The sequence below is a fragment of the Zootoca vivipara genome, chromosome 4 (genome assembly GCF_963506605.1).
Source record: "Zootoca vivipara chromosome 4, rZooViv1.1, whole genome shotgun sequence".
NCBI lineage: Eukaryota > Metazoa > Chordata > Lepidosauria > Squamata > Lacertidae > Zootoca > Zootoca vivipara.
The window spans coordinates 48089855-48110789 of record NC_083279.1 but is presented as its reverse complement, the minus strand read 5'-3'; the positions used below and the strand labels follow the sequence as shown (position 1 = coordinate 48110789).

The window sequence follows — 20935 nt, the reverse complement described above, 5'->3', positions numbered from 1 at the left end:
GTAGTAAATCAATATTTCCAAGAATCATGATATATTCCTATTATAAATAATCTGTGTTACAAAGTTGCAGGTTTTTTGGTATTGCTAGTTGACAGGATGGCAGTTTAATTTTCAGAAATATGTTGGACTGAAGAAGTACTGCCAAGGTGATAATCAGTCCATAATAATAAACCTAGTATTCACCTTCTTACGGTCATACTGGAAATTTCAGCTTGTAGCTGGTTAAAAGAATCCATCCAACAAAACACATTTTAATTAGTTTAATGGCAGTCTAATCCTTGTGTTTGGAAGCTAGGGAGCAGTAAATGCTAATTTGTAAACATTTTCTAAATTGTCCCTAGCAACCCTACACAGGGGAATTGTCCTTCTCTGAGTACTGAACTCTATGCTCTGAACTCTAGGCTGTAGGACGGGTGGGATAGATTTTGAATAAATACAACAACAACAACAACAACAACAACAACAGCACTACAACATAGCAATACATAATAATATAGGATTTTAGCAAATGTATAGGATTGCTCATCAGACTTGGATTTCCTCCCAATCTTCCTGATTGATGCACTGGCGGAGGAAGAGGAGTGCGGGGGGAGTGCACCGCCCCGGCAGCGTGATCCTGGTGGGGTGCCATCGCAGTTGCCCCCCGCCTGTGCTGGGCGCCATGCCCCCACAGGCGGCGTGCCACACCCCCAGGACGCACGCCATGCCCCTGCAGTTAGTGCACCACGCCCCCGGGGCATGCACCAGCCCCGCCCCGCTTGCTCTCTGCCCCCCGGTGCCACAGCATGAAGCTCCGCCACTGGATTGATGTACACATAGTTGCAAAGAGATCCCGTTTTGCTATAGACTTGGCAATACAACAACAACAACAACAACAACAACAACAACAACAACAACAACAACAACAACATATTTATACCCCACCCATCTGGCTGGGTTTCCCCAGCTACTCTGGGCAGCTCCCAACAGAATATTAATAATAGTAATAAAAAAGCGACAAAACATCAAACATTAAAAACTTCCCTAAGTTTCCCTGCTTAGCATTAGACCCAGCATACCACTTCATTCAAGGAAAGCAAGTTGAAAGAAAATTTACTCTTCCTTCAAAAATGTGAAATAGAACTAAATAAAGCTTTTAAAATGTTCAAAGTTACTTCTGTCTTTACATTAATTCTGGCACTTGTTGTTTATCAGCCTGGCTGTCTTTCTTCTGGATCCCCTGATTACTAAAATCTTTTGAATTTTTTATTAGAGGGTATGGAAAAATAGATTAGACCTAGACATACTCATTCTTACAGTAAATCAACTGAAATTCATTGGCTCTACTTTAAGCATGATGGGAAATCTGGATCCAACTTAATCTGTTTGAACACACACACACACAAACAAAAACCAAAAATGTGGCTGGTCACCTGCAGTTGTTCCCAAGTACATTGATAGGTGAGTGCTTTTGAAAAATCACCTACTGTGTTACTAATTCCTATATCACTCTGTCTTTCTCTCTCTCTAGAGAAAGGTCTCTCCTTGCTCAGCTACCATTTATGCAATTATACTATAGACAAAAATGTGAACAAAATGGTTGCCTATCGAAAGTCGTATGAAAAGGAAACACTATGCGGAGGGTGGATTCCGTGGAGGACTTGCTCCAAAACCTATTACAACGAAGAATATCACCCTGTCACAGTCCCAGAGAGTATGAATCTGACAGATTGTTGCAATGGGTATGAGCAAGTTGGTCTCTACTGTGCCTTATGTAAGTATTCAATGAAAAATGAAAAATTAGAAGAACTGCAAAAGTACAACACTAGAATACCTGCAGATGCAGCTTTGAGCCAAGTCACTCCAACCTGGGTATGTGGGCTTTCAACACAGTGGGACATGAGACAAGTTAGCTTTGTACACACCTAACCTATACCAGAGGGACGCGGGTGGTGCTGTGGGTTAAACCACTGAGCCTACCGGTAGGGCTTGCCGAACAGAAGGTCGGCGGTTCGAATCCCTGTGACGGGGTGACGAGGTCCCTGCTCCTGCCAACCTAGCAGTTCGAAAGCACTTCAAAGTGCAAGTAGATAAATAACGTAGGGAAGGTAAATGGCGTTTCCGTGTGCTGCTCTGGTTCGACAGAAGAGGCTTAGTCATGCTGGCCACATGGCCCGGAAGCTGTACGCCGGCTCCCTCGGCCAGTAAAGCGAGATGAGCGCCGCAACCACAGAGTTGTCTGCGACTGGACCTAATGGTCAGGGGTCCCTTTACCTTTACCTTTAACCGATACCAGAACTGTGACTCTTGCATATAGGCTCTCTTTATGCCACAGTGTGTCAGACACAGTAATCATTACAGTTTATATGTGTTATGAGGGAGGGTGTTGGGACCCAACGCTTGCTCTTGGGTGAACTATCAGTGCATAGGTAATCTTCATGCTCAGGCTGTGTATGAACAAGTCTCAACAAAACCTGTGGGTTTCAGCTATTTTAAGGGGGAAGTGTTCACAGGTCAGATCAATTATTAAATTATCACTGCTCTGGTAGCAGAGGTTCAAATAGATTTGTATAAAACAGCACGCCATTTGTATCTAAACTCTGTTTTGAGTTGAAAAGGCTTAGTAAAGATAACCTGCTTTCAGATTAGGCTGCGGACATTTTGTTGTTACCTGCATGATGATCATATCCAAAATATGTGTTGCATTTTATATGTCTCGCATAATATTCACTCACTTATGTTATTACTGAGTTCATATTAACTCGAAGGTCTTTTTGAAAAGTATCATCATCATTAATGGTTTTTATTTAGTTTTAAATGGGGTGGCTTTTTTTTTTGGTACTTAACAAAAATGCACATCTAAGCAGCAACACAAAGCAGAACATATTCTGTAGGAACAAAATTTCCATTAGCCTGAACAAGGAAGTGCTATCTCTGCCCTTCCATCAAAATAATCTATCAAGGAAAAGGATGTAGAATATTTCACATGAAAGATTAGCACATCCCTGCCTTAGCATCTATGAAGGCAAAATAAATTAAGAGAATTATTCTGAGACCTGCCTCTAAAATAGTACAGTAATGAGTAAATGCCCAAGCAGGGCCGGCCCTACAGCAAGGCTGGGTGGCGCAGGGCCGCCAGACAGCCACGCTGGGAAACAGGGCGGGGGGCGCTGGAGGGATCTTCGCACCACGGTGCCAGGGCGCCAGATATGCTTAAGACGGCCCTGTGCCCAAGCTCAGTTTAGAACAGCGTTTCTCAACCGCTGTTCCGCTGCACACTAGTGTGCCGCGAGACTCTGGCTGGTGTGCCGCGACGTGCGGTGACGAGAAGGGCGATTTGCATTGTCACGTGCCTTACCAACACTGACCCGCCAGAAAGCAATATTTCTCCTCCTCTTTCCCAAAGCTCAGTGCAAACGAGCCTGGCGGCCGCCAATACACACCACTGACCCGCCAGAAAGCAATATTTGGCAAGTGTTTCTTACAGTCATAATTATAATATAGGGCGGCACAGAGTTAAATTTTTTAACTTTTTTAATGGTGGTGTGCCTCGTGATTTTTTTCACGGAACAAGTGTGCCGTGGCCCAAAAAAGGTTGAGAAACACTGGTTTAGAATGGTCTTGGTGATTCCTAGTTTTCTTGAAAAATGATCTGGGGGGAAAAAAGATGGAGGAAGGAGAGAAGCGTTCTGGGAAAAATTCCTTTATTTTGCAGGAGTCTCATCTCCATTTGTAACACTGGTACAGGCACTCTTGTGGTTCTGCAAACATATATGTGTATTGTGATATTGCTCCCTGGGAACGGAAGTTTCCAGCACTTGTGATGGTGGACAGCTGCTTGAAAATTGAACTGCTTCCCCCTCAAACAATTGCTTGGGAACATGAAAATGTTGTGGACAATAAAGCAGTGTCTTGTTTGGTAGAAACAAATTGATCCAAATAAAGAAAATGTTTATCAAATAAATGGAAGCTTAGTTAGGTGGTCTGGTCACATAGTTTACAGCAGTTGGCCAGTGAGATTAGGGGCTTGACAATAGAAAAGGTGTTTTGTGAATCTGCCTACTGTTATTGTTAATGTCATTTCATAGTAAGCAAAAGAGCTGCAGTCATATGCAGCAATAACTATTGCACAGCAGCTGGGCTTTTGTGGTCCATTGAATGCTGACTGTACGTGTGTAAAATCTTTTCTAGCTGGAGAAGAGCATCTGAGAGAAATGCTGGGTGAGTTATAAAATAGCTCAGCATTACAAGCTTAACAAAATTATATTCTGAGTCACAGAATTGTAGGGTTGGAAAGGACCCCAAGGGTCATCTAGTCCAACCCCCAAATCAGAGAATTAAGAACTTCAGTGACATGAGCTTCTACTCTAAATGTGGGCAGGCACCTAGACAGAAGTTGCCCTAGGGTCCTGGTGGAGCAGAGGCTCTTCTTGTAGTTAGGTTAAAGCAGCTTTCTAAATTCTGAATTTCATACTCATTAGGGCTGTCCCATTAAGCTTCAGCAGCGCGTGTTTCATTGTCTCCTTCAGACCTTTCTTTCTAGACCTCAGAGCCTCAGTCACAGCTTCTGTGAATGGTAATGCACTGTCTAGACATGGTCTTAAATAAATGATGAAAAGAGGAAGTTGAGATGAATTAACAGCATGTCACTAAACTACGGTTAATGTTTTCTCTTATGTTAGAACCCAGACAAAGCTAGTTTGACTAAGTGATTGGAGCTCAGAGTTCTGTGGGGCTCTCCGGTGAGAAATTTCCCTTGATACATTTTCTCTAATCCCACTGGAAACCATAATTTACTTCTGCTTGGATGGCAGACTAAGGACCAAGTCACACTTTATGTAGCAGATAAATGTCCTGTTTGTCCACTCTGAGCTTCCACACACACACTCAGAATAGGGAACATATGCTTTGCTTAAACTGTAAGCTTGTAGGCAAGGCTGTGTTATCTTTTATCTGTGTACAGTGTCTCATTCTCATGGGCTATTGGTACATAAATACAGTACTATACTACTGCTACAAATCCTGCTAAATTAATTAACACATAGGGAGAGTGAACGCTCACAAGGAAGCTGTGGATTTCTGGTGCATATCCACGGCATAGACATGGTTCTCCTCGACATGGATCACCTATAACAATATTATAGGTGATTTTCAGGAGACCAGCAGTGGACACACAACAAATACATCAGCCTCAAAAAAATATGGACCAGCAAGTGGCGACTCTCTCTCTCTCTTTGGGTGGTTTATATAGGAAATCTGATCTGATCAGATATTTATGAATATTCACTATCTTTCTTCATCAAAAAAAAAACATTAAACCTGATGGTCTAAAGTTTTCAAGGCAGTTTACAGATTTAAAATAGTTCTAAAAATAAATAATAAAGCACAATAAATATTACAAGCGCTTTGTCATTCCATTCTCCTTGTATTAGTTATGACGGAGCTTTCATGCATGTATACCGTACACATTTTTGCCACCCTTGTGAGTAAATCAGAAAGGCTTCTACTCACCGGAGGAACATGTCAACTGATTTCCACCTTTTAAGCAGTTGCTTGACAGATGGCTCGCTCTGGGAGTTGCTCGTATAACAATTATAGCTTAATAGACTCTGACAGAGACATGTTGGATGGGTGTCTTTGTGTTTGGCTGATGTAAAAATGAAGACCTTGACATTTCAGATTAATGCTTTCTATGGCTCTGAGCCAGAATTGGTACACAACCCGGTTACTTGCACCAATTTTTCAGGGTACTTTTGTGGCTGTGACTTGTTAAATGTTTGTGCCATCATTTGCAGATTACATAGGCCGGATCTACAGGCATCTTTATTTAGCTCTGACAACTGCTGTTTCCTCTCAGCCATACCATACATTTACAGCACATGACATCGCTCAGAGGTGGTTTTAGGGTGGTGTGACTGGTGTGTTCGCACTGGGCACCCCACTGCAGGGGGCATCAAAACAATGCTTTAGAGCGGTGTGAGGAAGCGGGGGTGCCGAATTTTAGCGTTTCACAGGGTGCTGCTGAAATTTGAGAGCCCAAAGTCCACCACTGCTTCCCCCAAAGAATCATGGGAAGTGTAGTTAAGGGTACCAATAATTGTACACCCCTAAGCGGTAAACTGGGACGCGGGTGGAGCTGTGGGTTAAACTACAGAGCCTAGGGCTTGCCGGTCAGAAGGTCAGTGGTTTGAATCCCCATGACAGGGTGAGCTCCCGTTGCTCGGTCCCTGCTCCTGCCAACCTAGCAGTTCGAAAGCATGTCAAGTGCAAGGAAGGTAAGGTAAACGACGGGAAGGTAAACGGCATTTCTGTGCGCTGCTCTGGTTCGCCAGAAGCAGCTTTGTCATGCTGGCCACATTACCAGGAAGCTGTACACCGGCTCCCTCGGCCAGTAAAGTGAGATGAGTGCTGCAACCCCAGAGTCGTCCGCGACTGGACCTAATGGTCAGGGGTCCCTTTACCTTTAAGGGGTAAACTACATTTCCTAGGATTCTTTGGGAGAAAGCTATGTGTGTTAAATGTGCTGTAAATGTATGATGTTGTTCTCAAAGGAGCAGCTGTCTAAGCTGTATCCAGTGTTGTTATGAGAAAGATGTGTGCTGAATAGAATAGTTTTAATGAAAACAAATGCTGGCTAAGATCCAAAGCACTCAGTGAGTTTCTTGTTTATTAGTCCTCCTCCCCAGTCTCCAAAGAAAGACATTCAATAGCATCTTGAGGTATGGCATGTTGGGGTAAGCAGTGCATGTGTACGTGTGGTGGGAAGAGAGGGATGAAAAAATCCTGCTAAGCCATACTCAAGCTCTTGGACATGCCAGTAGATGCAATTTTTGTTGTTAAATGTCTTGTTCTGTAGCCCTAAACAGTTCCGGTGAATTTGCCTCAAGACCTGGTGCCTGTCCAACAAAGGAAGCGGAAGCGTTAAATATTTCATGCACATTGGATTTGGATTGTCCAGAACATAAAAAATGCTGCAAGACATCAAAAGGCACTGGCTGTTTTGATCCTGTATCAGAAGGTACAGTACTGACCAACATTTGCCGCCTTCTGACAGGTCTGTGATCAGAAATGTTGTGGTGAGGGCCTTAGAGTGCAGACAGTGGAGGATGCTACTAACTAGAGCATCAGTGCAGGGCAGTCAGAGCCCAGATGTAGGTAGACTAATATCCTTAACATTATTCAATTGTATTTGATATTAATAATAGGCATTGTAATTTTATGCAAGGCTAGTGCTTGTCTGTCATCCCAGTGCCTTTGCATACATTGGTCAGAACACTGGAAAGGGAAAACAGGCGTTCTTCTTAGGAAACAGTTAGGCAGGTTGTTAACCTTTATACTTGCACAATGAAATTTCTAGAAGGGACCTGAAATATTCATGTGTCTGTGGCCTTTCCCTCCAGCAAAAACAGCCCTTTATCTACTGAAGGTTGCAGTTTTATGTAAACACTTACCTGGGTCTTCTGAGTACTCATGCATGGGATAGTTTTGTATGGTGGTGGAAGGAAAAGACCAGATCATTTTGTCTGTCCTAATTAATTTAACAGGGAAACGAATTTGCCTTAACTGGGTGAGTAAAAGATTATGCTTCTCAGATAGCCTTCCTTCTAGCTTTTTATCTTTTAGAAGAGTGTCACTGAACCAAACACTTGAAAGGCTGAAAAGCCGATAGAACAATTGTATGCATATCTACTTAGAAATCCCATTCATTCCGCGACTTTGAAGTCCCATTCAAGTCAATGGGACATTTCCATAGGGCATAGAATTCCAGCCTGAATGTATGTTTAGGTGGAACTTTGAAAAGCCCATAAAAAAATTTAAAACAGGTTTATAGAATCTAAAACAAATACAGTATATGATTGCTCAGGAGATATACTTTTGATAATCATTTCATAGTTGAGACTAAGAAATCAGAAGGATGACTGGTTTTGATGTTACAGGTAGGTAGCCGTGTTGGTCTGAGTCGAAGCAAAATAAAAAAATTCCTTCAGTAGCACCTTAAAGACCAACTAAGTTTATATTTTGGTATGAGCTTTCGTGTGCATGCACACGAAAGCTCATACCAAAATATAAACTTAGTTGGTCTTTAAGGTGCTACTGAAGGAATTTTTTTGGTTTTGATGTATCACTGATTTGCTGAGCAGATTAAATAGGGCTGTTGTAAATGAAAAGTCCACTGTGATAACTGAAAACCTTTCCATTAATATAATGTTAATGCTCCATATAAATGGTTTCCTCTCTTCAATTCCAGAGCGAACAGTGCCAAGATACTGGTATGACGTGTCAGTCCTGGTGAAAATGGATTTCGATGAGTTAAGAAGAGTGGATCCAAAACTTCTGAATCATTCACGGCTTCTGCACTCTATGGTATGAATAAATACAGTAGTCTTCATTCTACTACATACACTTCTGTTGTATTACAACAGAACCTAAATAGGTTCTATGACTACCACCTACTGGAGAAGGCACAAATCATCAGAAAAGACACCTGTACTTCCTCCTTAACACACATGCACTCCTCACATTAAAAGGCATAGGCTCCTATAAGTACATGCATGCAATCTTCTTTTCATTCTACTCAAGATACACCTGAAGAGGCACATAAGGCTTCCCCTTAAATATGTAAGCTTGCAAATACCCATATTCTCTCTCTCCGACCTCTCGCTCTCAACGCACAGAGCCAGACTTTTAATCTGCATGAATCTTGATCAAAAGCAGGGTTTGCTTGTGAGTATTTTCACAACCAACTATGTGGGACGCGGGTGGCACTGTGGGTTAAACCACAGAGCCTAGGGCTTGCCGATCAGAAGGTCGGCGGTTCGAATCCCCAGGACGGGGTGAGCTCCCATTGCTCGGTCCCTGCTCCTGCCAACATAGCAGTTCGAAAGCACGTCAAAGTGCAAGTAGATAAATAGGCGGGAAGGTAAACGGCGTTTCTGTGTGCTGCTCTGGTTCAACAGAAGCGGCTTTGTCATGCTGGCCACATGACCTGGAAGCTGTACGCCGGCTCCCTCAGCCAATAACGTGAGATGAGTGCCGCAACCCCAGAGTCGGTCACGACTGGACCTAATGGTCAGGGGTCCCTTTACCTTTATGCAGCAAAGGCTTGGTGTGCAGAATGTAATTAGCAAAAACTTGGCATGCCAAAGGCAGAACTATTACGTGTTATGTTATAAATCTGGCTTCTAAGATCCCAGAGTTTCAGTAGCAGGTTCCAATTAACCCCTTACATGTTGAAAGCATAAATAAGAAAGTTGCAGGACCATGCCAGCTAGCTGCCAGAGCACTTGACAGCCATGCTACCACTGGCCACATTCATTGAAAAAAGTGGCTCTAGGCGCACACTGTGATGCCCATGCAAGGGTGATTTGGAGGTCAAGCTCATGGCCTTTATTTATTGACTAATTTTGATTGTACTATTTCCTCCATGCGTGTTTAACCCGAAAGGATTAATTGCATGACTTAAGTTTCACACAATTATGTAATATATAAAAAGAGTTTCTTCCTTTTACAGATTACTGGCGCGCTATGGCCCTTGGATGTCTCAGTGTATCATATTCATACCACACAGGCAGAACCTTATACAGAGACATTGGTTTCTCGGGTTCTGATTGGACTGCAAGAGCTGGTTCCATTGGCAAACGTTTCTTCTTTGTTGAAGGACATTGTGATGCGAGTGTATGAAGTTATCGACATAGTTGTCCAAGGTTGTAACCTTCTAAATATACCTGCCATTTGCATAGTTTTGATGAAAGAGTTACATAAAGCTTTATGAACTTAACTTACAAAGGAGAAATAGGACCCAGTGTAAGGTACTTTGTAAACATGAGAAACTGGGGTCCTTAGGCTGAAGAGGAAATTGTGTGGATCCCATGTATAATTTGCAATGTGTGACTGACATTGACAAACCTCTCTTTCGCATTGTGAGACTTTCCAGAAGCCCTTTTTGTTTTGGCTTCCAGCTGCACAAAATACTCTCGAGATTCAGCTCAAGGATTTATATCAACTGCTAAGTAGTCTCAAAGTTAGCTCAGATTTATATAGCAATTTTGGGATTTGGCCTAGCATGTTATTTTATCTGTGGGGTTGTTGTTGTTGTGTGTGTCAAAACCAATAAGTTTGTAAAGCCTCTCTTTTAAATTTAATTCCAGCAAAAGGAAATAAATGTTCTTAAGCAGAATTCAATGTCTGCTGCAGACAAGAAATTCGTATTAACCCAGGAGTTCTCATAAGCATACTTCTGCGAATGAATACAAATGGATACACATTTTAAGCAATCTATCAAAGTATAAAGTGGTAGGAAATTTTGGTCAAATAAAATGTGCTTTGTTTTTCAATTTGCATTCTTCCCTTCTGGCTAGAGCAAGTCCTTGAGAAGTTTTACAATAAAATCTATTTAAAACCAATTAAAAGCCACATAGACTATAAAATGATAACGAGTGGCATAGAATAAAAAGAACATTAAACAAGCAGACCATTTTATTGCACCAAAAACCTGAGGCAGGGTGGGGGAATCCTTTAAAAAAAAAAGTTGTGAAAGAAGAGCTTCACTTAGAACCACAGAAGATGGTACTGAGGCTGGCTAACCCTGATATAACTGACCACACTTTCCCAGCTATCAATCATCTGAAATTAGGAGCAGGCTAGGTGACACATTTCCCTTTGTTCACAATGGTTTGAATTTAAGCTATGTAGAGACAAAGGAACAGGGGTTTGCAGGCACCACTGATCAGTTTGCCTCTGTAAACCCCTCTTCCTTTGCTCAGGCACTTAGAAATCAAATTGTGTGGCAAGCACATGGGTTTGTAGCTATGACTTCACCAACCCAACACAAAATATCACACATAAGGGGGTGGGGAAAGCAGCCTTGTAGGCCTCGTGGATATAAGCCATACAACATCTGAAATGAAGGCATATAGAAGAAGGCAGGGGCTGATTCCATTATTATTAAAAATGCAAGATACTGTGTCTTCTAAAAACAAAAACTGCTGCTACAGTCTTCTTTGTCCTTCCACTTCTCACAATATACAGGTGGTGGTGGTGGGTGATTTTTTTAAATAAAAAAATCTAAAGTCTGCATCAGCTTTAAAAAACAAATATAACAAGGCAGAGCTACCACTGAAAAGGTCCTGCTCTTCATATTCATAGCTGCCAAGTTTTCACTTTTCTCGCGAGGAAGCCTATTCAGCATAAGGGAAAATCCCTGTAAAAAAGGGATAACTTGGCAGCTATGTTCATATTCATCAGCCTTGCTTTCAAAGATTGGGGCATTTAATCAGGACTGTCCTGAGTACATGAGCTTACGGAAGGGTACATAAAGACAAGATTAAACCAAGTCAAGCTACATACATATGTTACATAGCTGCCCCCTGCACCTGAACATTCTTTGAAGTAAAATGAACAGCATTATAACTTCCCATCTATAGACTAAATGTTTAACTGAAAATAGCTAAATGTTAAACAAAGGCAGGTGTAAATGGACAAATGCAAAAGCACACATTATTTCCAGCAGAGACATTGATCAGGGATAATGGGTGCCTTAGTTCAACACCACCACATTGGCTATTCCTGATACATGCAGATACTGATTTGAGTCTTCCCTTGCTCATACTTACATAGCCGAAACTACCAACAACACACAGGAGAGGGCCTGGATGAAAAGAAAAACACCACAATTTTTGTTGCAGGTTCCATTTGTTCAATGAATAGTTAAAGTGAGCACTTCTGAAGAGGGGAGTTCTGGGAATTGCTTTGTAAGTCTGTCTGCTTTATTATTATTTTAGATGCCACAGACAGTGGTCCAGATTCACTCAATGTTCTATTTAAAACAAGAAATTATTCTGTTTCGGCTACAAATTCAACAACTGCATCACAAGAACTCAGCAGACCAGTGGATTCGAAATGCTGTAAGTTACATTTCCTTTTTAAAACTATTAAATTTTGCATCCACTTTGTCTAAGGGAAATAGTGCAAGGCCACCCTTTGGCTCATTTTTTCTCAGAGGCAGTATGGAGTGGAGCACCACACAAACAAAAATAAGTCCTAAATGAACATAGAAGGCTATTTTATTTCTCTCCTGAAGACTGCCTGAGTTCTGATATCTACAGCGACATCTGGTGGCTTGTATGAAGAAATCGGCCATCCATTCCATTACAGATTTCTTTTTTCACAGACTTGTTTAATTCCTTTTTCACTGTGAAGAAAACTAATTTAATGTGCATGTGCATTACACGTTTTCTCATCACATGGCTGCTCAATACAGCTGAATGTGCAAACTGTAGAATGTGTTTTAATAGGTAGGAGAGGTGATATTTAATGCAATTTATCCCACCCACTCATGTGGGCTGAACAGAGTTTAAAGTCCCATACTTAACAGCAGAATGGAAGTATACAGAAATAGGCTGTGAACAGGGCCAGATTTAGATGAAGAGAGGCCCTAGGCTACTCCATTTGTGAGGCCCCTCCCCATCGCCCACCCTCACAACTAGAAGAAAATGGAAGAGTGAAGTACTAAAGATTTTGTCTTTTCTACATAGTTGGTTTTTGCCTGGAGAATTTCAATGGCTTGCATAATTGCTTATTCTGCTGTAGATTTAGCCACTTCTTTAAGCTAATTGAATCAAGAAACTTACATTTGCATGAATGAATAAACATGACGCTGTTGAATATTTAACTCCTGTCAAGACATGGCATGTGGTTTCCACAGTCCTGCATACCACTACTATTTATGTAACAGAACTCCTGTGAATTTGCCTTTTAATACAGCGCTGAATCATGTTTCAATTGCAGAATTCAGAATGCATTTATTAAAGAAGTCCCTCTCAAAATAATATAATATAAATATTCAACATTTTATATTGCTTTAACTTCTTAAGAAATGTAGATGTATTCATCTTGTGACAATCCATGTTGGCCCAAGACATTTTGGTGCCTGAAGTGGCTCACAGATTTTGCCTCCCCCACACTAGGGTTGACACTTTAGAAAAGTCTTGTTGCTCCAAATATACACCAATTTGTCTGAAGCAAATCATTTCACCCTGCTGCATGGCAGGACTGTCATTGGTAGCCAAATACTTTGGATGTGAGAAATAGCATGGTGTTCAGCTTAATGACTTTTTTTTTACTACACAGGAATGCTGCCACACTTGCCACAGTCAATCTTGTATTAATTTTTGTAAAAATAAAATAAAAATGACATGCAGTTTCTCGATCTCATTATAGTGATTTCTTTTACAGATGTTGTAATGCATTTCTTCACATTCTCTTATTCCCTGAGTAGTCCAGAGATTAAGATCAGCTTTATAAGATCTCATACCTTTGGAGGAAAGGGCCCTGGACACCTCTTGTGGTTTGCAGCATCTGTCTATTTAAAAATACATATAAGTTGGGCAGATAACAAGCTCCTAGTATATTTTAGTCAGAAACCAAAATCATGAATTGTGAGCCCCCTATTTCCCTTTTCATCACTGTGCCCCTAACAATCTGGAGGGTCAGCTATTCCTCTGACCATTCAACCCTTGGGGCCAAAAGTAAACAGTCCCCAAAGTCCTTCATATACATGGAAGCAATCCTGGATCATTAGGGGCATGGGGTACACTTTATATTGACTACCGGTATGTACTTTGCTGACTTCAGCTGAGTTTGAACATTTCTATTGAAGTGGATGAAGCATTTTTTATCTCAAAGAAATGCACGTAAGGTTCTATACTGAGGCAATAAGGTATGAATTCATGTATAGCAGTGATAATGGTATAGCTCAGAGTTTTGCTGGTAACTGTATTTTCCACACTTAAAGAACTATAGACAAGTGGACAATGAAGGAAGAAAAAAAGAGAAAATAATAGATGTATGGCAGATGTTTTCTGTTTGTTTAATTCTGTAGTGCAGAGGCTTTCAACCTTTTTGGGTCCACGGCTCATTTGACCAACTGCATTCTTTTTGTGGCACCTCTGTGGGGCTCAGGAGCCCAGTTTTGTCACCCCTTGCCTGCAGAGCTGGCAGCCCCATATCTTTTCTCGAACACCCTCCCTTCTGGAGTGTGTCCTCAGTCTCCCTTCCTCTCTCCTTGGGAGTCCTCTGGGCAGTTGCAGCTGCTGCCCTGGTCTCTGAGCTGCTCCCCCCCTGCCCCAAAGAGAGGTGCTTCCTCACACTGCCCCACAGGGGCCTGGGACTTGTCTGTCCATTCCCAACAGCAAGGGCTGGTGGACTGGCTGGCTGGGCTCCCTCCCTTGCTTACTCCAAGGCCACCAGCTCCTGGCAACCAGCACCCACTGGCCAGCCCCAGAGGCACCATTCGTCTGGGGATCTTGTAGCCAGGGCTGCTGCAACAAACAGCTGTGCAAGCCTTTGGGAGGCAAAGATGCGAGAGGGCAGCAGAGGGAAGGAAAGAGGGACAGAGGCCAGTATTGCCTACGGCACCCATGAACATCATTCAAGGCACCCCAGGGTGCCAAGACACACTGGTTGAAAACCACTACTGTGGTGCGTAGCATTTTAGTTTTTATTTTGTGTGCTTATTTTACAGTAAGCTAATCAGTCTTTGAGATTGTGCATGCCGCAAATGCAACTGAATGAATTAACAAATGATTAAAGTAGGATTAGGATTATAAATGGTCAATCTACCATTTTAATTTAATGTCAGGAGGCAATTTTATATAAATGCACAGTGAATATGTATTCCTATTATTACTCAAGGGCTGCAATTGTATGCATATTTGCCTTTGAATAAAGCTCATGGACTATAACAGGGGTTTCTTCTTTGAATAAGATTACATAGTAAACATGCAACTGTGGTAACTCTCTCATAATTGCTATTGCAGATGCTCTAGCTATTAGAAACCACAAGATCTTCAGTGTTACTAGCAGCAGTTTTGAAGTGGCTTGGAGTGTGAATTCGACACGGAACCATTCGTTCAATATAGAAATATACAAAGGCAAAGAACTTGTGCAACAAATGGAAACCCATGATACCAAACTAGATGTGTTCAATCTGGAAGCAGGCATAATGTACACAGTGAACATCAGTGCTGAAGATTGTGGCAAAAAGATTGTCTCAAGCAGAAAAGTAAAGACAGGTAACAACCATTTCAGAATTTGGTTTTCCTAGTATAAATCTGGACTGTCCAAGATATGTATTGTGTTCATATTTCAGGTCAGACCTTCAGCTGCATTTCATCATCTCTACTCAGCCCACTTGAATGAGTCAATGCAGATTTATAGCTAATCTTCATTGCCTAGATTAATTACTGTCACATCATAATTAGTAGTTCAGTCATACAGTTTTGAAATGTGTTTTGATTGATCTGTCTGTTCTGTCTGTTCTCAAATGAATATCACACCCCACCACCCATATTACTCACTTAATATTTTGTCTTTCAGATGCCTTAGTATTTGGTTTAACAATAAGGATCTTGAATTATAACTTCACGGATCAGCTCTTCAACACTAGCAGTATCGAATATCAGGCATTTTCTAGCATTTTGATGATTGAGGTAATATTAAAAAATATATACTCCTTAAAAAATCCAAAAAACCGGGATATTTTATTCACAATAAGTACTATATTTTATAGCAGATGGTCCTAGCAAAAGATATAGGATAATAACTGCACCAAGAACAACTTCCATTTTAAGTGTTAAGCTGATAATGCTACCATATCCTTTCACCAATGCAACAAATCCCCTTTCATAACATGCATAAATTCCAACATGGTTTCTCAAGGGGTTAGCTGTTTCCCCACCAACACCATTCTTGTAAAGTAGTGACAAATAATCATTAGGGAAGAGGCACATTATGAGTTGGATCACTTTGGATACGATAGGTATAGGGCATTAATTTATATGCTATCCCAACTAAACTGCTACATCTTTTTTACCATTGTGGAGCAAGTGAATGACAACTGTGTAGAACCATCTGAGTTAATGGAAGTTTCAGGTAGCCTACTAAATCACCACTTTTTTGTGGGTGCACCATGGAACAAAGGTTTTTCTACAAATTTTGAATACAGACTGTGATAAAGATAGTGTTGTGGAAAACAAAATTCAGTGTATACACTTTTACATTAAACTAGCAACAGTTCTCTTATTTCTTTTCAGATCAGAAAGTCACTTCCTTCAAATATTTCTGCATTATACCAGATGGGAAAGCTGAAAGTGCAAATAGTCTCTCTTAAAGCTGGTAGCATTGTTGTGAGACTTAAAATCAAGGTAGAAGACCCATTGTTTCCAAAAGACTTGTCTGCATTTGAGCCAATGATTTCATCACTGTTCAACAGTTCTGCATTCCTTGTTGACCAAAATAGCTCTCGACTAGAAGGTAGGCTATCCAATTTAATGTCAAACTTGCATAGCTGCTCAGTTATAGTACAGAGGAAACTAGTATTAGGTCTGTAGATCTCCCAGGCCTTGGATAAATTACTGTATTATTTCTCATTCTAGTCCCATTTAACCTAACCAAAGTTGCTTTGCTTATTGAATTTTGGTTTTTGAATTACAGACTGGAATGAATGTGCATCCCGGGCAGAGAATGATTGTTGCACGTATGCAGAATGTATCAATACATTGGGCTCATATATGTGCAGATGCAAGACAACCACAGATGCCAATCCATCCCGACCTGGGAGAAACTGTGAGGGTAAGATTCAGACTTATCCTTCTGTGGAGGCTTTTTCCCCTTCCAATGGATTGAAAAGGATTCTACTTTGTCCCCCTTCGTGCATTCGTTTACACGAAGGGGTTTGGACCAATTAAAGGAATGGCATGGCCATGCAGGTGGATCCACCCCCAGCATTTCAACTGCTCACCCAGATCTACCTTCACACATGGAGGGAAGGCCTGCAGGAGGAGCCACTCATACTTGTTTAGGCTACTCCATGCAAGGAGGTGCCTCGTGTGAATGGGGAAGGGCTGTAGTTCAATGGTCGGGCAACTGCTTTGCATGCAGAGGGTCTCAGGTTCAATCCTTGGAGAGAGAACCTTGTCTAGACTCTGGGGAGCCACTGCCAGTCACTGTAGCAAGTACTGAGCCATATGGATTGCTGTTCTGACTCAGTGTTAGTCAGCAGCTGCCTTTGTTCCTCTGTACTGTCAGGATGCCAGGAGATGGGCAAGTGCAATGTCAGAGGTGAGTCCAGTAAAATGGAGGCCCTTCTCATGGAATAAGATATAAGGGAGACAAGTGTTTCATATTTATTATTAATTGATTTATACTAGTTCGGCAGTGGAATTTGCTAACAAGGAGTGTGGTGGAGTCTCCTTCTTTGGAGATCTTTAAGCAGAGGCTTGACAGGCATATGTCAAGAATGTTTTGATGGTGTTTCCTGCTTGGCAGGGGGTTGGACTGGATGGCCCTTGTGGTCTCTTCCAACTCTATGATTCTGTGATTCTAAGCCGTTTCATGTATAGTTGTTTACCAAGGAAATGCCACTCATATTGTACACTTCAGTTTGTGTCAAATGCGTAAATGTTGCATTCCAGGTGATATTGTGGATCCGGTTACAGAAATGGTGCCTGCATTTGAAGCAAATGTTACAGAAGGACTGTCTGGGACAGGTTCCACTCCTCTGGCATTGTCTGAAGTAACTGCAGTGACTTCATTCACATCTAATTCCACTGAGACAATAATATTGCCCTCAAATGGGACCCAAGAGTCAAGCACTCTTCCATCAGACAAAACCCTGTTAGCATCTCAGAGAACGACCACTTCAGGGTATGTGAGGAACAATTACAGCCAGAGTACTTCAGAAACTCCTGCTCCAGTAACAAAAAAGTGGGACAATGTAACTACCACAGTGTATGTCAGGAATAATAATACCCTGAGTACTTCAGAAACTCCTACTCCAGTAACAAAAAAGTGGGACAATGTAACTTCACCAAATGAAAACTTAGTTGAAGAGAGATCAACAGCACAAGAAAGGCATAACTCTTCAATGTCCATGTTTCCTGGTGTTTCAAATATTACAGTTTATCCTTTTGTGAGAAATGGCTCTGAAGTAGAGACAAGCACACCTGGCCTTATAACTGAGAGAAGTTCTCAGCAAAATGCAACCTCAGCTCTGAATGTAACACAACACCCCACATTTTATGTTCCAAATCATACCCTTGATAAAGAGATGGGGAAAGACAACAGATCTTGGTCTGAGAAAAATCAATCCACAACTTTACCATCTTTGTCTGGGGGCTACACAGTTGCCACCCCTGCCTCAGATTGTGGTGGTGAGTCTGCCTTTACACTAAAATTTTCCTTAAAATCAACTTGTTAGTATGTAGAAAAAGACATTGAGGGTTAGTGTGTGTAGAAAATGCAAGAGAATGGCTACAGACCAAACACTTAAATTCATTTGAGATTTAAGCACACACCTTTCTCTTAAAGGTAAAGGTAAAGGGACCCCTGACCGACTCTGGGGTTGCGGCACTCAATTACATCTCCTGTTTGCAGAGTGATGTCCAAAGTACATAAGAACTGTCTAAATTTGGTGCTGAACACAAGCTGCACTGTTAGTAATGGGTCCAATTGGGAGCTCTGATTAGGAGTTCCCAACTGGATCCGACACCAGCCTAAAGCAGTGGAACTTACATTTAGAGTCAAATTTAAATGGTGCTGAATACAAGCTGTGCTTGCCAAGGGACAGTTCAGAGAGCACTTGAGATTACCCAATCAGAGCTCCCAAATTGATCCGATCCTGGCGGTTTAAATTTTGTGCTGCATGCCAGTAGGTGGCCCCACTGGTCATATGAGTCCTGCAAAGGGCTACAATGTGACCTGCACTTTCTACCCCTGGTGTAAAAGAACCTTTGCCTCAGAGGATGCATGCTTTCTCCAAACCCAATTTCCACCTCTCCCTAGTAGGATTCTTCTGGTGAGCATTGAGGCCAATTGCTCACTGACAGAGGGTATTTCCCCTCTTTCAAAGAGGTATCGTATAAACATAACAGAAGGGTAAGAGAAGCCTTGTCAAATTCTATTTTGACTGGTAACATGTATATTCCAGTATTATTCTAAGAGAGTGCACTTTCATTATCATTTAATATTTGTAAAAGCACCTAAAATACAGTATGTGTTTAATATCCATAAAAGTCAACCAGCTAATAGTCTTGGTTTTTTGAAATTTAAAGTTTCATGTAGCCTTCTCTTACTGAAATTATATACAGTGGTACCTCGACTTACAAATGACTCGACTTACGAATGTTTTGACTTATGAACAGAGCTCCGTCTGCCATCTTGGATGCAGTTTAGACAGGATTTTTTTGACTTACGAATTTTTAAATAGGGTTGCTTCGACTTACATTTTTTTTCTCCCAATGCATTCCTATGGGATTCGGCTTACGAATTTTTTTGACTTACAAATGTGCGTTTGGAATGCATTAAATTAGTAAGTCGAGGTACCACTGTATATTAATTTTCCCTTAGGTGCCAAATATCCAAACACTGTTTGTTTGTTTTTTAGTCAAACATAGTACATACCTCAACTTTTCTGCCACTTTAATTGCCACTAGTATATAGTTTATTTGGAGATCAACTTTGTTCCAAAATGTGGCAAATATGGGAAGATTCTTTCTACTGTAAAACTTTTAATTAAACTTTATATTTAAAATGTGGCAAATGGAATAGATGTTTCTTAGATAATTCTCTCCCCCCCTTCCTTCAAAGTTTTAATTGCCATCTCTTTTCTTCTTAGTGTGCTTTCCAGCTTCAAATATTATTTTTTCCAATGTAACCAGTACCAGCTTTCAAGTAACTTGGACCACAAATGTTACACTAAATACTTCTTTCCAGTTTCTGTTGCTTAATGGAAAGGAGATTATACAAGAGCTTAAGACCCAGAGCCACAACCTGACTATTTCCAGACTAGAACCTGGGATTTTGTACACGGTTGAAATTGTGACAGAAGTTTGTGGAAATAAAAGCAAACCAGTGCAGCATAAAGTAAAGACAGGTAATGGACACTCGCCCCTTCCTCCCGATGGGTGGTTGTTGTGGATCCTTGTGCTCGGTCGCCATCCCTGGACAGCCAGAACGCATGTGGCCAGGTGGCTGTTGGGGAATTCCCCTGGCCACCTGGGTAGTTGGCTGGAGTTTCTGGCAGCTCCTGCATTTTAGGTTGGCCAATGAGAGACCTGCTCTTGCGGGGGAGGTGCTTTGCAGGCTGAAAGGGCATTGGATGCCACCTGCCTGGGCAGCCAATGAGGCATAAAAAGCTGGCGGTGCCTCCCTCCCTCAGCGCAGCCAGTGGAAGAGCAAAATGTATAAAGCATAAAGTGTACAACATAAAATAAAGGCAGGTAAAACATACTTAGAAGTTATTTTTTTATATAATCTGGTGACCACAAGTCTGTAAAAGAAATGTCAGCCCTTTATACTCGTAAAGGTAAAGGGACCCCTGACCATTAGGTCCAGTCACGGACGACTCTGGGGCTGCGGCGCTCATCTCGCTTTACTGGCTGAGGGAGCCGGCGTACAGCTTCCAGGTCATGTGGCCAGCATGATTAAGCCGCTTCTGGCAAACCAGAGCAGCACACGGAAATGCCATTTACCTTCCCGCTGGAGCGGTACCTATTTATCTACTTGCACTTTGACGTGCTTTTGAACTGCTAGGTTGGCAGGAGCAGGGACCGAGCAATAGGAGCTCACCCTGTTGTGGGGATTCGAACCTCCAACCTTCTGATCGGCAAGCCCTAGGAAGAAGAAGAAGAAAAGTACTATTCACAAAAATTTGGCCATTTAGCTTATCAATGAGTTGGGTCAGATCCACACCATACATTTAAAGCATTCTTATACTGCTTCAACCGTCATGGCTTTCCCCAAAGAATCATGAGAACTGTGGTTTGTTAAGCGTCCTGGGAATTGTAGCTATGTGAGGGGATCGACCAAGAACTTTCAGCACTCTCAACAAACTAAAGTTTCTTGGCTTCGTTGGGGGTAAACCAAGTGATTTAAGAGCACTTTAAATGGTGTGGATGTG

The 20935-nt window shown here is 41.6% G+C and overlaps 1 protein-coding gene across 1 annotated transcript in view; it reads left to right on the top strand.

Moving 5' to 3' along the window:
* Positions 1 to 1575: 1575 nt before the first annotated feature.
* Positions 1576 to 20935, top strand: part of UMODL1 (uromodulin like 1) — a 30875-nt gene continuing 11515 nt past the window's right edge. Inside the window, exons 1-10 of the mRNA XM_060273667.1 lie at positions 1576 to 1753; positions 6836 to 6997; positions 8228 to 8343; positions 9491 to 9683; positions 14796 to 15050; positions 15355 to 15467; positions 16071 to 16290; positions 16471 to 16608; positions 17065 to 17097; positions 19664 to 19909. Of these exons, the coding sequence (XP_060129650.1) occupies positions 1576 to 1753; positions 6836 to 6997; positions 8228 to 8343; positions 9491 to 9683; positions 14796 to 15050; positions 15355 to 15467; positions 16071 to 16290; positions 16471 to 16608; positions 17065 to 17097; positions 19664 to 19909 (1654 nt within the window). The remainder of the gene's footprint in view (positions 1754 to 6835; positions 6998 to 8227; positions 8344 to 9490; positions 9684 to 14795; positions 15051 to 15354; positions 15468 to 16070; positions 16291 to 16470; positions 16609 to 17064; positions 17098 to 19663; positions 19910 to 20935) is intronic.